The 14,563-nt window shown below is 40.2% G+C and overlaps 1 protein-coding gene across 1 annotated transcript in view; it reads left to right on the forward strand.

The window, feature by feature from the left end:
• Positions 1-673: 673 nt before the first annotated feature.
• LOC125238084 (long-chain fatty acid transport protein 1-like) overlaps positions 674-14,563 on the forward strand; it is a 38,162-nt gene continuing 24,272 nt past the window's right edge. The window contains exons 1-2 of the mRNA XM_048145373.1: positions 674-760; positions 8,935-9,182. Coding sequence (XP_048001330.1) covers positions 8,968-9,182 — 215 coding nt within the window. The 5' untranslated portion in view covers positions 674-760; positions 8,935-8,967. The remainder of the gene's footprint in view (positions 761-8,934; positions 9,183-14,563) is intronic.

The raw sequence follows: 14,563 nt of genomic DNA on the forward strand, positions 1-14,563 counted from the left end.
ACCCTACATAAAAGATGCCCGCCCCCGGCCGGCGCCCCGCGCACCCACGCATACGATATAGCTCTTACAGCATTGTTAGGTAGCCGTTAAGGGATATAGCGGGCCGCGGGGCGCCGGCCGGGGGCGGGCGGCGGCGCGGAGGAGTGCGAGCGACAGGGTGAGTGCAGAAACATTGCAGAGGATAAGTCAAAATACTTATAGGAAACAGTGCGAATTTCATGAAAGTTATTCTAGAAAACTATTCAAAAGTAAGTGCATGGTCGTAGAAAAAGTATTGTATGCAACGGTGTTTAACTGAGTCAAAAAATACTCGTGGCGTCTTAATAACAATTTTCGGCTTCGCCTCAAATTGTTACCCACGCCACTCGTCTTTTTTGACCTCCTTTAAACGCCTGTTGCATAAAATACTATATCCTTTGTTCTTAAAATATTTAGGTTTATTATAGTATTTTTATCACATGTGTGTATTATTTATTATTTATAAAATATCATCGACAAAATTTTATTTAACATACGTTATAAGGATATAATATATGTGTACAATGAAAAACAACGATTATGCGACTAGCGACATCGTCATTCGTTTCAGGAAACGTTAAAAATAACGTTATTTATACTTTTCATTATCACTGCACTATAGTGTAATAACTATTAATCAAACCCAGTGTTGTCACGTCTATCGTCGCGTGCGCACGCTACTCGTGTTTTGTAACGTTAATCGCATAGTTTCGGCTTTTTTTACTTGTGATACATTTTTATGGTAGGTTTTCTAGTATTTCTTTTGTCTTTCGTCTTTGCTTATGGCCAGTGTTTTGTTTTTTATTAGTTTGTTTTGAGTTTATTGAACGTTAGTGCACTTGTTTACAAATGCGGAGTTAATTTACACTTTGCTGGGTTTTATGAGTTAGGGAGCCTGTTTGAGTTGTTTTATTTATTTTTACATACAGGAACCAAGCAAAAAGAATAACATGTAGTATTGAATGGGACACAATTTACTTATCACACAGTTTATTTTCAACTTGGTACCAAAGAATAATATATATTGGTATATTTACATAATAAATTGGTGAACATTCATTTTAAGTTTATTTACCAGGGTGCGTAGCCGAATGGCACAAACGCTCACGAAACGAAACGCTAGTAGATATCTATCTCTATCGCTCGTGCGTATTGGCGCGACAGAGCCAGACTAACTGGCGCGGCGTTTCGTTTTCGTTTGGCGTCGGAGAAATGCCATTCGGCTAATACGCACGCTGTTCGTATAAGGCGTAGTGGGTTATTTTGCACAAATTATTGTGCAAAATAACCATTTAGCCAAATATAATAATCATGTCAAATCAGGACGGGACGGGAGATCGGAGCAAAATTTGAATCGCTCGTGCCTTAAAACCCTCGCAACGCTCCAACTTCCATTTTTTATTGTTCAAATTTTAATTTTACACTTTTTCGTTTGTGTATCAATAGCCTTAATGGTTAAACATCAATTTTATTCCCTTGTAAAACAAATACCTATATATTTATTAACCACTAAGCTTTTGGCCGCTGCTTTGCTCGCGTTAGAAAGAGACAAAATCTATGTCACTTTCCAATCTTTCCATCCCTTCAACTATCTCCACTTAAAAGATCACGTCAACTCGTCGCTCTGTTTTGTCGTGAAAGACGGACAAACAAACATACACACACACTTTCTCATTTATAATATTAGTATGGATGTTTTTTTTTCTCAATTATAATCTTTATTTGATCCAAAATAATCGAAATTTAAAGCAAGCAAGCAAACAAAACAAAGCAAGCAAGCAAATATCTATTGAACAATAATCTTTGTCGGTTGTTGAATGATTACGCCGTGTCTTGCGTGGGCGACGGTCGCGCGACCGTCGCCGTCGCGTCTCATACTTCCATATCGATAAGGTTTGATTTCGTATGCGTCGCATCGCCGTCGCGCGACCATCGCGCGACCGTCGCCCACGCAAGCCACGGCGTAAGACCATGCTTTTGTCCGATAAAATATGTGCCCTTTGCCACAGTGACAATGAGGAGGCACACTCAAAGGTTATGACAGATGGCGCCACCCTATTAGTCCATTGCATGTCCATTGCACTGATAAAGAATTTCATACGTGAGAGCGGGAAGATGATATGTTTTTTCTCTCTCTCACATATGAATGACAGTGGCATGCCTAGACACTTGCACAGGCGCCGCCTGGAGATGCCTGGAGGGATAAATTGTCATTGTCGTTCATTGCCTGTTCGACAAGGCAATATTGACGCTGAGTAACAATGTTACTTATCTACCAGAAATAGACACAGAATTGTCAGTGGCAAGTGTCAATGTCACTGTGGTCAAATAGGCCAATGGCTGTCCTTTATCTGTAATGATAAAACTAACTAAAAAAATGTAACACAACAAAGAACAGGACGTAGAACTACATCGTACTTAGAAAATCCATAATCGTGGGCAATTTTGGGAAACACTGTTAAGTTATTAAAAAAACCGGCCAAGAGCGTGTCGGGCCACGCTCAGTGTAGGGTTCCGTAGTTTTTCGTATTTTTCTCAAAAACTACTGAACCTATCAAGTTCAAAACAATTTTCCTAGAAAGTTTTTATAAAGTTCTACTTTGGTGATTTTTTTCATATTTTTTAAACATATGGTTCAAAAGTTAGAGGGGGGGGGACGCATTTTTTTTTCCTTTAAGAGCGATTATTTCCGAAACTATTAATATTATCAAAAAATGATCTTAGTAAACCCTTATTCATTGTTAAATACCTATCCAACAATATATCATACGTTGGGGTTGGAATGAAAAAAAATATCAGCCCCCACTTTGCATGTAGGGGGGGTACCCTAATGAAATATTTTTTCCCATTTTTTATTTTTGCACTTTGTTGGCGTGATTGATATACATATTGGTACCAAATTTCAGCTTTCTAGTGCTTACGGTTACTGAGATTATCCGCGGACGGACGGACGGACGGACGGACGGACGGACGGACGGACGGACGGACGGACGGACGGACGGACGGACGGACGGACGGACGGACGGACGGACAGACAGACATGGCGAAACTATAAGGGTTCCTAGTTGACTACGGAACCCTAAAAAAGACTATTTTACCTGTTTTTTCACCATTCAACCATTTCGGAATGGGGTCGTTTCTTCCATGCAAAAGTGTAGCAAAATTATTTCCACATAGGTGGGCGATTCCCTTACTGCTTAGGATTCAATACACACTTTCGCCATCAATATGTAATTTTACTCTCTTGTGAGATCTACTGTTAACTTACTGTGTACATGTTTTCGGTAGGTAAAATTTTGACATTAAGGGCCAGTTGCATCAACCACATTTGACAGACATATCACTCAGCAAACGTCTATGAAACTTCCCATACAATATTTTAACGAACGCTAGCGCGGATCCAGCTTCGTGCCCGGGGGGGGGGGTCACGTGGTAAAGGCCCGGGGCCCCAGGGGGGGGGGGGGGGTCAAGTGGTCTATTTGTATGGCCAACTTAGGCTCCGGGGGGGGGGGGGGGGTCATGACCCCCATGACCCCCTCCCCCCAGGTCATGGGGGTCATGGGGGTCATGACCCCCCCCCCTCTGGATCCGCGCATGAACGAACGCTTTAATGGAGACACACGGTTTGGTGTAACCGACCCTAAGTAGTTAAGAAATAAAGAATAAACATGCTCTGCCTTTTCTTGAATTCCTTAGTGATGTGTAATGAGTTTTTCCCGTCACTAGCTCGGAAACACGTCTTTTGTCCTTTAATACCAGCGGGTAAAAACGCATTTTATCCACTAGTGGGTAAAGTAATTTGACCTCGAATAAAGTCAAATTAACAGCTTTAAAGTTGATAAAAGTAGGTGAATTTAGTAACAAACATGATTTACCACCTGTGGAACTACTGGAAGCAGTGATAAACGCATTTTTTGCGTTGTAGCAAGTTGTAGTTTCCTCGCTAAAGTGAGGGGAAAAGTTTTGTGTTATACTCGGGTGCAAATGTATTTTACTTCTCGTGTGTTAAAAAACTCGCAAGTTCAGGATTCTATTCTAGAACCACTCGCTTCGCTCGTGGTTCAACTATAGAATCCTTTCACTTGCTCGTTTTTCAGTTCCACACTCGGCGTTAAAATACAACTTTGCCCCCTTGTATAACAAATAACTATTTCGGAACTTATGTGCGAAATGTCATTTGATATTTGCCAGTCGCTTTTCGGTGAAGGAAAACATCGTGAGGAAACCGGACTAATTCCAATAAGGTCTAGTTACCCTTCGGGTTGGAAGGTCAGATGGCAGTCGCTTTCGTAAAACAAGTGCCTATACCAAATCTTGGGATTAGTTGTCAAAGCGGACACCAGGCTCCCATGAACCGTGGCAAATGCCGGGATAACGCAAGGATGATGATGAAGTTGTTTTAAGATTAACCTTTTAATTTTCAAGAATTTGACTTTTTTAAGTTAAACAAAAATTTAACCAGCCTGTCATAAGTTTATCTTAAAGCTGAACTTCGCGACCCCCCTGGATAAATGCCGCGACCCCCCTGGGGGTCGCGACCCACACTTTGAAAAACACTGCCTTAGATGGAGGCATAATATATGTGGTCACACGGAAACAATACGCTTTGCAAACAAAATTAGTACTTTTCACCCAATGATACAGCGTTTAAAATAGTCTGATCGACACCTGATACGCGGTAGCCAAGATAAAGTACTGGCCAACGGTCTAGATTTAAATTTCAGTGGTCAACAATATTTGCAACTACTTACTTATCAAGTAAGAAGGTATGTGTTTATTGTAAGGAAGTGAGTGCTGTAGGCCTAGCACATGATTGCCGCGAGAGTATGTCGCCGCGAGATAAACTAACCCGTCCTTATGTCATTAATACAATTAGACAAAGACGTGTCATCTATCTCGCGGCGACATACTCTCGCGGCAATCATGTGCTAGGCCTACTGGGCCATCAAGAATAAGGATGAGAGAAGATTGCTTGTGAATGAAAATGTTGCGTTGGGTGTGTGGTATGACAAGACTGAACAGGATTCGGAATGAGTAGGGTTGCAAAAAAGGCTGTGGGGCTGGCCACATATGTCGCAGAACCGATAACCGCTGGAGCAAGCGTGTTCTGGAGTGGAGACCGCGTCTTGGTAAACGTAGTGTGGGACACCCTCTGGCTAGATGGCGGGATGATTTGCATAGGGGGGCTGGCGGAAACTGGATGCATAAAGCAGCAGACCGGGCTCTGTGGCGTACCTTGGGGGAGGCCTATGTCCAGCAGTGGACTGCAGCGGGCTGATGATGATGATGAGGGTTGCAAAAAAACGGTTTTTTCTGGCTTGAAAAAAGTTTCTGTTTTCTGGAGTATGTTTTTTTTTCTAATGTACGAAATCTCAGAATTTGTAAAGCAGTTAATACATTTATACGGTTTTTTAGACTTAATGTTAACTATTAAACGAATTTAATCAAATAACTTTAATTTCTGGTCTTATAAAAGTAACATTTACGAAATCTATAGGTGGTAGTTATCGCTATTTACTGTTGGCAACACCACCGCCTCTCCCTCCACGCTGCACGCCGCATCGGGGATACCCCAATAAACGTTTGTAATTATACTGAGTTGAATGTTAATCGAATTAAAATGTACGTTATTGTTATTGAAACACGTTACGATTCACGAAAAACCGTTATTGTGGAATTATTTGTTCATCTGAAAAACAAAACATATTTAGAAAAAAAAAACCATGGTGCTCGGTTTTTTTTTCATGTTTTTTTTTCACAATTCTAAAAAAAAAACATTTGATTTTTTTTCTATTTAGGAATGAGTATACACGGTGAAATAAAAAGACCCGTTCAAACTTTGCATAGGGACTTTTATTGTGAGACCAATGCTGAAATCGAGAAAAAAATTGGCTGTTTCATACATTTCGATTATCATGATGCCGCTCATTTCTATGGAAAAGTCAAATTTTTTTACGAGATTTCAACATTGATCCCATAATAAAAGTTGTTCACTATAACTTCAAAAGTCACTATGCAAAGTTTGAACGGTCCTTTTTATTTTAGCCTGTGTACCTAACCACAAAATTAAAATTTTGAAGAAACCCACGACTGCGATATAGTAGACCGATTTTCATGAAACATGGCTAAGAACATTCCCGACTAACTCAGCACAGACAAAAAAAACTAAATCTAAATCGGTTCTTAATCTAAATTCTAAATTCAACTTGTGGTACTTGGATGATGGCTCTCTCGGCGGGGACGCACCCACCGTGCTACAAGATATACAGTCTATCATAGATAAATTCTCAGAAATCGGCCTGGCTTTAAATTTTACCAAATGCGAAATCTACATTCCAGATCACGTTCCCTTGAATACAAAAATAGACATTTTAACCAATTTCAACGCCATTCTACCAAATATTTCTGTTCATTCGAAAACATCCCTCACTCTTTTAGGCTCACCTATTTTTGATGAATCGATCGAACCCGTTATTAACTGTAAGTTGAATTTATTTAATAACACCTCAGATCTTCTATTTCAAATAAATCCCCATATGGCCCTTTTCATTATCCGGTTTTGTTTATTTACGCCTAAATTCATGTATTTACTCCGCAGTTGCCCAATTTGGAAATTTCCATCTATTTTGTCCTCCATAGATTCCTCACTTCAGGCAACTCTCTCCAAAACTCTCAACATCCATCTTGATACAAGGTCGTGGGCCCAAGCGGTTTTTCCTGTAAGGCTTGGTGGTCTGGGTGTCCGCACTTCGACCAGTTCGGCTCTACCCGCTTTCCTGGCTTCTGTATACGGCTCGCTGTCTCTCGTCGGTATTATTTTGAACCGTACTCAGATACCTGATGATGAGATAGCGAGTCTGAAGGAGGCCAGGGAGGCCTGGTGTGAATCATGTCCAAGTGCGGACATCCCGGTCGCCCGTCACAGCCAGCGGGCTTGGGACTCTCCCCTCCTAAAAGCAGCCCATGATACACTACTGGTTGAGAGTCCGGACGATTTTGAACGTGCCCGAATCCTCGCCGTCTCAGTTCCCGAGTCCGGCCACTGGCTTCGGGCACTTCCATCGCGACAGATTGGTACTGTTTTGGACCCAAGTAGCTTGAGAATAGCTATATGCTTAAGGCTTGGGTCCAAAATATGTATCCCTCACAAGTGCTCCTGCGGCGAAAATGTCGATGAGCTGGGCCGACATGGACTTTCATGCAGCAAAAGCGCCGGTCGCCTGTTTCGCCATGGCGCCATTAATGATTTGGTCCGTCGCTCGCTTGCCACCGCCTCTGTGCCTGCAGTTCTCGAACCCACAGGTATGGTAAGGGACGATGGCAAGCGTCCCGACGGGGCCACTTTGGTGCCGTGGAAACTAGGCAGAGCCCTGGTATGGGACGCTACTTGCGTAGATACCTTCGCGCAGTCCCATATCCAGGCGACCCGCACTCAGGCCGGTGGTGCGGCTGACCAGGCCCAGATTCTCAAGCGCCGCAAATACTCGTCCTTGCTTAAGGACTACGAGTTTGCGGCGCTTAATTGCTATGGAGACACTGGGTCCTTGGTCGGCCGACATGAAAGCCTTTGTGGGAGCTCTGTCGGCTCGGCTTATCGACTCTACTGGAGACCCTAGAGCTGGCGCGTATTTCTCGCAACGTATCGCACTGGCGATACAGCGAGGAAATGCCGCCAGCATAATGGGCACCATGCCGCAGGCGGATTTGTTAGATGGTTTTTTCTTTTTATAATTGGGTTCTTTTATTTTTATTATTATTTTCTAGTTATTTCTTTAGTATTATTTATTATAAGCTTATTTTTAAGTAGTGATTTAGTTATAATTTAGTTTTATTTTATTTGTAAGATTTTAATTTAAGTGTTTTTATAAGTATGTTTTAATGGTTATTAATAAAGTTAAATCGGTTCATCCGTTCGGGAGATACGATGCCACAGACAGACACACAGACAAACAGACAGACAGACAGACACGTCAAACTTATAACACCCCGTCTTTTTTGCGTCAGGGGTTAAAAAGGAAGCCTGAGAGTAGCGCCAGTGACAGACAAGGTGAGAGAAAGTAGATTTGCATGTCATGTACCTAATGCGGAGGGATGATAGCAATGTTTTATACTTAAAACGAGTGGTAAATATGAAGGTGGATGGATATAAGGGTAATAGTTTTTTTTTTTACGTATGGGAAATGCATTTACACATGCCATCCGGTCCGGGAGGATCAGGGGCGATGACGAACGAATCAGTTTACCTACCGTCTAAACCACCAACGAATTCCGTCTCCGCCTTGGGTGGACTGCCGCAGGGTCACTATATGCATTCGACCACGTACAATACAATAGTGGAAGGCCTAAGAAAAGATGGATCGACTGTGTGAAGAATGATTTGAGAGCGAAAAGCATGGAAATGACGGCTGATAGAGCAGAATGGAAGATCTAATGCGCCGACCCCAAGTAATGGGAAAAGGGCAAGTGAATGATGATCACTTACCTACTAATCAAGTACTTAATACACTTTTGCAATGAACGTTCTATGAGAAGTTTCTGGAACATTTTCGAAAAAAATTGTTACTTGTTTTACAAGGGGCTAAGTTGTATAACCGCAAATGCCAATATGATACCTGAGCAAGCGAAAGGTTCCAATAATGAACCGCAAGTGTAGCGAGATAAAGTGGAGTCTTGAGCAATGCGAGGGTTTCGAGGCATGATGGTTAAACAAACTTTGCTACCGAATGCGGGAAATATTTGATAGGTAAGACAGTACTAGTTCTATTCTTTTTTGCCAAACTGTATCTCCTATACTTTACTTACATATACAGTGCGTGAACGATTAGCCTCTTATATGTATACCTGCATCCTGATCCTGAACTCTGTCACTCTTGAAAAGTCTAACCTGTAAAATCTTATTCAATTCTCTTGTTCCAGATTTCACAAATACTATGAACTCAACATAACACCATGACAGAAAAATCAGCAATCCGCTTCGAAGAAGCGGAACGGAAGAAAACAGCCATTCTTGCCTCGATAGGAGCTGCTGGTGTGCTCCTGACATGGCTCGTCAGAGGGTCGAGCCTCCTAATGACTTCTGTGGCCCTGGTATCCGCGTATCTGATGACCGGGGATAGATACCAATGGGTGTACATTTGGAAGAAGACGTTTTACAGGGACATGTTGTAAGTAATTTTCTGATTGATTGTTGACAAAGTAGTCCTAAGCATGTATTTCTTCTAAGCGGAATGGAAGAAAGAACCATTCTCGCTTCAATAGGAGCTGCTGGTGTGCTACTGACATGGCTCGTCAGAGGGTCGAGCCTCCTAATGACTTCTGTGGCCCTGGTATCCGCGTATCTGATGACCGGAGATAGATACCAGTGAGTGTACATTTGGAAAAAGACGTTTTACAGGGACATGTTGTAAGTTGTTTTCTGAAGAAACCTTCGTATTTTTTTCAAGAATGAATCTACTTATATAGTTACTGTTATTTTTTATGCAATAGAAGGCAAACGAGAAGACAGGTCGGCTGATAGTAAGCGAATGGACACCCAAAACATCAAAAGTGTTGGAGGTGCTCTTATATGAATTGATAATTAGTATTGCCAGACCATTTCCGCCGGCCGCAAGCTTTACCAGACGTTTGAAAGTCTCTATAACCAACTATAACTTACTTACGGCCCGCGAAAATGGTCAATGATGATTCATAAACATCATCATCATCCTATCAGCCCTTTATCGTCCACTGCTGAGCATAGGCTTCTCTTCTAGTACGCCACTTCTCCCGGTCCTGGGTTAGTCTCATCCAGTTGTGACCCGCTATTTTCGGGATGTCGTAAACATGAAACTCATAAACAGTATTTTCTAACACATACATACCTACTAATCAGCCTTGAGAATTTATTGACGCTTAAATCATTTAAGTATGTCAATTTCCGCATAGAAACTGGAGGCCAATTTTTGAACTTCTACCGGTTGATTGTGTTCAATAATATCTCCACTAATAGCCATTTAAATCCTACTAAAGGAACGGAAATCGGTCAACACCACTAGATCCCCAATTCTTAGCATTCGTATTGCAAATTTAATAGCATTTCTTTGTATTCCACACATTTTTATAATTCTTAAATCAGCCCCACAAAGTTTTACGAGATCTTTTGAACCTTTTGAATACTTATTCTAAAAAAAATTGTCCTAGTCATGTACCTAAAAATCAGACATTGTAAGTTTTTCAGCAAAGGCCATGCATCGATAAATATTAGGATTTTAGATTCACTGGTGTGCTTAGCCCCGGAAACCTAGAGATCTGATTTTTGGATATGTATATCTTGACTATATGATTGAAATTTTTGTACAGCTCGAAACACGAATGCTTACAATTTTCTCGATAGAAATTTAATCCAAAGTAAGGCCTTAATTTTTCGTTTAACTAACATTGTGAAAAAAATATGCAACTTTAATCAGTCTAACCTACTTTAAAGTGAAGGTTTCCAAATTATCTAGTCTCTCGTAGAAGGAAATATTTTTTATTATCGTATATACAAAGATTTATCATCATTTACGATATCATGAATTCAACAGAAAACGGCCATTTTATGCGGTTTCGTTTCTCTTTCTTTCATACGTCAATCGTATACATGTGTCCTTATTGTCAAAAATGTCAGACGGCCGGCGGGCCTCGAGGAGGCAAGACCTATGTCAAATCGCGCAGCGTTTTGACAATTTATAATTACGAAAATTTGGACGTAGTTTAGCGAAAAGGATTTATCTCCATAAAATTGCCATTGAAATGAATGACTATTGTTATTGTCAGAAAGTTTAAATTCTATTGGCAATGTTTGTGGGTTAGATCCTTTTCCATAAACTACGTTCATTTTGTATATTTATTATATATACGCATGTGTGCGTATTGCCAAAGCTACGTCAAACTCTATACTATTTGAGTTACAAGATGCTATGAAATTTCGACAGGAACGATAATGTGTCCGTGGCCCTGTGGTACCAGCCATCAGCTAAATATGCTAACTTCTAGGTGATTTTTTTCCATTTTATTTCGAAATTTCTACTTTTTGTTTTTTTTTCTTTCTTATTATACCAAATAAATTATAAAATAAAGAAATTAATATTAATTCATCTTCAAAAGAAGAAAACCTTTTCTGAGGGAGCCTAACCTAATGTATACAATGTTGTTTTGTGTGTTGTACATAATTTACACAATTATAAGTGAAATAAAATAAAACAAAAATAAAAAAATACATTCATTGAGAAATAAGAATAGATATTGCAATAAAAAAAATTACAATGTTTAAGTTGGTTGGCCACGCAACGGGATTTGAACCCACAACTCTGGAGTGAAATCCTTGTACATATTGGATTGGACTGGCCCTGCCGGCCTGCTAAAGCTGATGTCCCTTGTTCGAATCCCGCCAAGGGTATTTATTAGTGTGAGGAGTACTTACAGATATTTATTTGGCTCATTTTCTCATTTCATCATCTCCAAGGCCATTTACATAAACGACTCATGGTTTTATACGTACTGATAAGTTGGATGTGTTTCAGTACAATTTTAAAATGTTAAATCTGCCGTTTCGGCTTGGCTATTAAAACATAAGTAATTATGTCGTTCTCTGCTATAATTCTTTGATATTTTCTACTTAGTACGTACTTCGCTATCAAACAACCTGTATGGTCTGTGCAGTGATCTTTCTGTTCTGCGGTTGTCTGTGATTAAAACTCGTTGACGTTGGTATGTCAAAATATTTTCTGTAGCTTATGCTAAAAATACAAAAGATACAAAAACAATGATATAAGAAAGGGAAAAGAAAGACTCCAGGTACATGGTTATTTTTTAAATACATCCAGCAGCGGGGCAGGCAGGGCCCAAGGTGACCGACCTACGCGCCGTGTACAGGAGTACCGCCTTCTGCATCTCACCCCTAGCGAGTGTCGCTCACTTTTGCCTATGAGATCGTTCGCCGAAACGACGATGATCGTCGAATCAACCAAGTATCTCGACCATTTTCGAGAACTGGCGCAGGTAAGTAGTAAGTACCTACTTGTAGTACGATACTTCGCGGTCCACAAGATTGTATGGAAAATACTAACTGCTGGTGAATTATCCTAGTTATGAGGTCATGTCTGTGCAATGTGCCCGAGTGACTCACCGGGATAGTGTCCGACAAATGTTATTATTATTGTTTATATATAGCTAAACTCAAGCTTAATCCAGAACTGTAAAATAAACCTAAGAATTGGCTTTCTCTTTTTTAGGGTTTCATACCAAACATAGGCACAAAAGGAACCTTTCTGGTGCGGTTCGGCCCGTCTATTTTCTGCGTGTTCGGCAAAATACTCGATGACTCTATGTCTCTTACATAGTTTCTCTTAGTAGTGCGTTTTCACATCATCCGTTCCGATATCGGATGTCGGACCCATCCCATGTCCCGTATATTTACGCCACCATCTTTGATTTTTTTATTTTGAAATCTTTCCTACATCCGATATCGGATCGGATAATGTAAAAACGCACTTACACACTACTTTACTTTTTAAGTAAGTAAATAAGTTAATCTTCTTTATTGCCCCACAAAGATAACAGGTTTACAAATTTAATAACAGAATTACATTGAAAATAAAGGCAGCAACAGGCGGTCTTATCGATGTATGCGATCACTACCAGAATTCCTTATTAGGGTAGCACGAAATAAAGCATAGTTTTGGTATTTCCGATGAACTACAGTATGGATTCTTCAAAAAGGAGTGTACTTAGTTTCTAATGGGTCGGCAACGCGCATGTGACACCCCTTGAGTTGCAGGTGTCCAAAGTTTCCGGTGACTTCTTTTCCTCTTACCTGCCGCCGACGTGGTATAAAAAAAATTGTAAAAGGTAATTTAAATAATATAAGGTACCTAGTTTTAATTATCAATTTTAAAAACTTGTGTTTTTAACCAACTTCCAAATTTCGAGGAGGTTATCATTTATCAATTCGTGTGTAATGTTTGATGTTTGTTACTAAGTAGACAGGTTTCGATTTTTTTTAGTGTATGTACATATTATTGAAAGCCAGTTCTGATAATTGGATTCTGGAGAAATCGAGAAAACTCCTAAAGTCTGAAAGGCGCATAATATATAGTGATTTTTGTGTTTTATTAGAACATCATGCATTTCCATTCAAAACAGTCACATATGGTGAAGTGGAACAGTTTATGATGATCATAGCGGAACTCTTCAACGACGAATTTAACGAGTTAAGTTTTTTAAGCACTTTGAGGTTTCAAGTCAGATTTCGATCATGCTGGAGTTTTGGTGATCTCCTTTGGATACCAATCCATGAAAGACCAAGGGAACTTCTCAAATTTGAACGGCACACTTGTAGTGACTTTTGTATTATCACCAAGGTCTCTCTAATGTTTTGGATTATGAATAAGGACAAGGACTTACATTTGACGAAGTGGAACTGATGATGATCAGAACGGAACTCCTCAAAAACGCATAGCTCGTGTTAAGAGATTGATGAAAGAACTGCTGATGATGATCCGATTAGGAGCCCTTCAGTGACACATAGCTCATGTTAGGGATTTGCTCATTTATGCGTTTGTGTGTATGTAAATAAATAAATAAATAATAAATATTGGGGGATACCTTACACAGATCAACCTGGCCCCAAACTAAGCAAAGCTTGTACTATGGGTGCTAGGCGACGACGATATACTTAATTATATAAATATATACATAGAAAAACATCCATGACTCAGGAACAAATATCTGTATTCATTACACAAATAAATGCCCTTATCGGGATTCGAACCCGGGACCGCGGCGTAGCAGGGTCACTACGCGCTAGGCCAGACCGGTCGTCATCATTTCATGTGTCTCTAAACATTAAAGTTTATTATTTCTTCAGTATCGATCGCAGTCGCATGTGCGTTTCGTGTATGAGGTGCCTGGCTCGCTTTTATGTAGTGTTATATAAATCCGGATTTGTGGCTAGGTCCGTGTTATCAAGGTCCGGGTACCCAAGTTTAATATGTCCGGATTCACGGATTCTAAGTACAGTCCAGTTTGCTTTCTACGTACAGTAGAATGGATGCGTTTTTAATTTTATAACAGTGAGGAATGTAAATCATTCTGTAAAGGACGGGTTCGGTACCTCGGCAACTTAGCACTGCCGGGACTACACGAATACACAAGCAGACATTTAGAACGGGTACCTTTTTCTTTTGACAAAGAACAGGTCTTGGTAATCATAACTATCTAGGAGGCAAACGTTAATTAGTTTTCTTACTTTCATTTGATAATCCGGTAAATTTTTTTTGCAAGGTTCAGGTGTTCCGAAATAGAATATTCATTTATTTTCGAACAATACTATAAGGCCCAGAAACTTCAAGGTACTACGTCTTTTAATATACACATAGTTTTAAGTAGAGAAGTTGAGTAGTTTTATGTGCTCTGCCTACCCCTTCATGGGATACAGGCGTGATTGTATGTATGTCTGTTTTGATCTTGTCATAAGTAGTTTTAAGTTTAGTTTTAATTATGGGTGCCCTGAAAATCAGTGCCGTGT

This window comes from Leguminivora glycinivorella, chromosome 22 (genome assembly GCF_023078275.1).
Source record: "Leguminivora glycinivorella isolate SPB_JAAS2020 chromosome 22, LegGlyc_1.1, whole genome shotgun sequence".
Lineage (NCBI taxonomy): Eukaryota > Metazoa > Arthropoda > Insecta > Lepidoptera > Tortricidae > Leguminivora > Leguminivora glycinivorella.